Source organism: Penaeus chinensis, chromosome 26, assembly GCF_019202785.1.
Source record: "Penaeus chinensis breed Huanghai No. 1 chromosome 26, ASM1920278v2, whole genome shotgun sequence".
In the NCBI taxonomy this organism is placed as follows: Eukaryota; Metazoa; Arthropoda; class Malacostraca; order Decapoda; family Penaeidae; genus Penaeus; species Penaeus chinensis.
Genome location: NC_061844.1, coordinates 4,553,635 through 4,554,956, shown reverse-complemented (window position 1 = coordinate 4,554,956; position 1,322 = coordinate 4,553,635). Strand labels below are relative to the sequence as shown.

At 63.6% G+C, this 1,322-nt stretch overlaps 1 protein-coding gene across 1 annotated transcript in view; it reads right to left on the bottom strand.

Moving 5' to 3' along the window:
- Positions 1-812, bottom strand: part of LOC125038978 (T-cell leukemia homeobox protein 3-like) — a 10,236-nt gene extending 9,424 nt beyond the window's left edge. Inside the window, exon 1 of the mRNA XM_047632696.1 lies at positions 134-812. Within this exon, the coding sequence (XP_047488652.1) occupies positions 134-812 (679 nt within the window). The remainder of the gene's footprint in view (positions 1-133) is intronic.
- Between the last annotated feature and the right edge of the window lie 510 nt (positions 813-1,322).

Genomic DNA, 1,322 nt, shown 5'->3' with positions numbered 1-1,322 from the left:
AGGGAAGGAGGAGGAGGGCGCTGAGGAGGATGGAGGGGAGGTGGAGGGGGGAGAGAAGGGGGTGGAGGAGGTCGCTGGGCGGGAGGGAGGGGAGAGAGAGCGGGAGGAGGAAACGGAGGAACGAAGTCGCGACGGCAGCCCTTCTCGTCTTCGTTCGGGGGCTGCGCTGCTCTCGCCGGGGTGGCGGGAGGCGCGGCCGGGAGGAGGGACCTCGCATGATGCACCGGAGGGAGGGCGAGGACGGAAGGTGCTCTTGCGACGGCCGGGCTGGGCGCGGGGCCGAGCGGGGCGAAGGCAAAGGGGGTCGGCGCAATGGGCGCGCTGTGGGAGGCATACCCCGAGTTCAGGGCGCTGTGGCACGGTAGGTGGGCTGTGTAGACGGTGTGGATGGCACCTGCCGGGGGCGTGAAAGGGGTGTGTAGCGCGTGGGGCAAGGAAGCGGCGGCGGAGACAAAGGGCGTCTGCGAGCGCGAGGGGGCCAAGGGAGCCAAGGGAACCGAAGGGACTCTACTGACGGCGGCCGGAAGAGCGAGGCGCTGATGAGGACAGGCGGTGGTCTTCCCTTGGGCCACGGCAGGGTGCGCCGGCGAGTGGCAGCACGCGACGCCCTTTGGGAGGGTCGTTGACATCGAGGCGGAGATGGGAACAAAGGCGCTGGCGACGGAATGAAACGCGCTCGCCGAAGAGACGCTCGTGTCGGCGCCCGGGGCGAAACTGCTCGTGCCGGGGATAAGCGTCGAGAAGTCCAGCAGCTGGCTCACGGAGGAGAGCAGCGAGGGCGTCAGGGACAGACACGGGGGCGCAGGAGACATGCAGGGCAAGTGCGACGTCGCGGGCACCTAGGGCGGAAGGCGAAGGAGGCACAGGAATCGCCGCGCCGGAGGAGGAAGAAGAGAAGGAGGAGGCCGTTGGAGGGACGGCCGAGGAGTAGGGCGGCGACGTCGAGGGCGCTCCCGCTGCAGCTCCTTGTTCCGCCGAAAGCCATTCTTTCACCTGCGACGGAGGCGAAGGAGGAGACCGACCCGAGTGGAGGATACTGTTAATCGTGAACATCTTCGGAGGACTCGTCCGAACGCCACGGCAATTCGCTCCACGTCCGTCGAGTGCGAAACGGGATGAGCGAATGTCGGTCGTTACGTGCGGTCGCAAGGGCTGAGTTGCCTAGTGCCTCTTCTCGTAATCTTTAAAAAGACATTTTGAGTTCATTTCTACATTCTAAACCTTCTTAGACTAACACTCTTGAAACGATATATTCAAAGAAATACACCTCCGTTGGAAAATGGCCCAAAAAATCAAGCTAACTGGTTATATTCGACTTATTT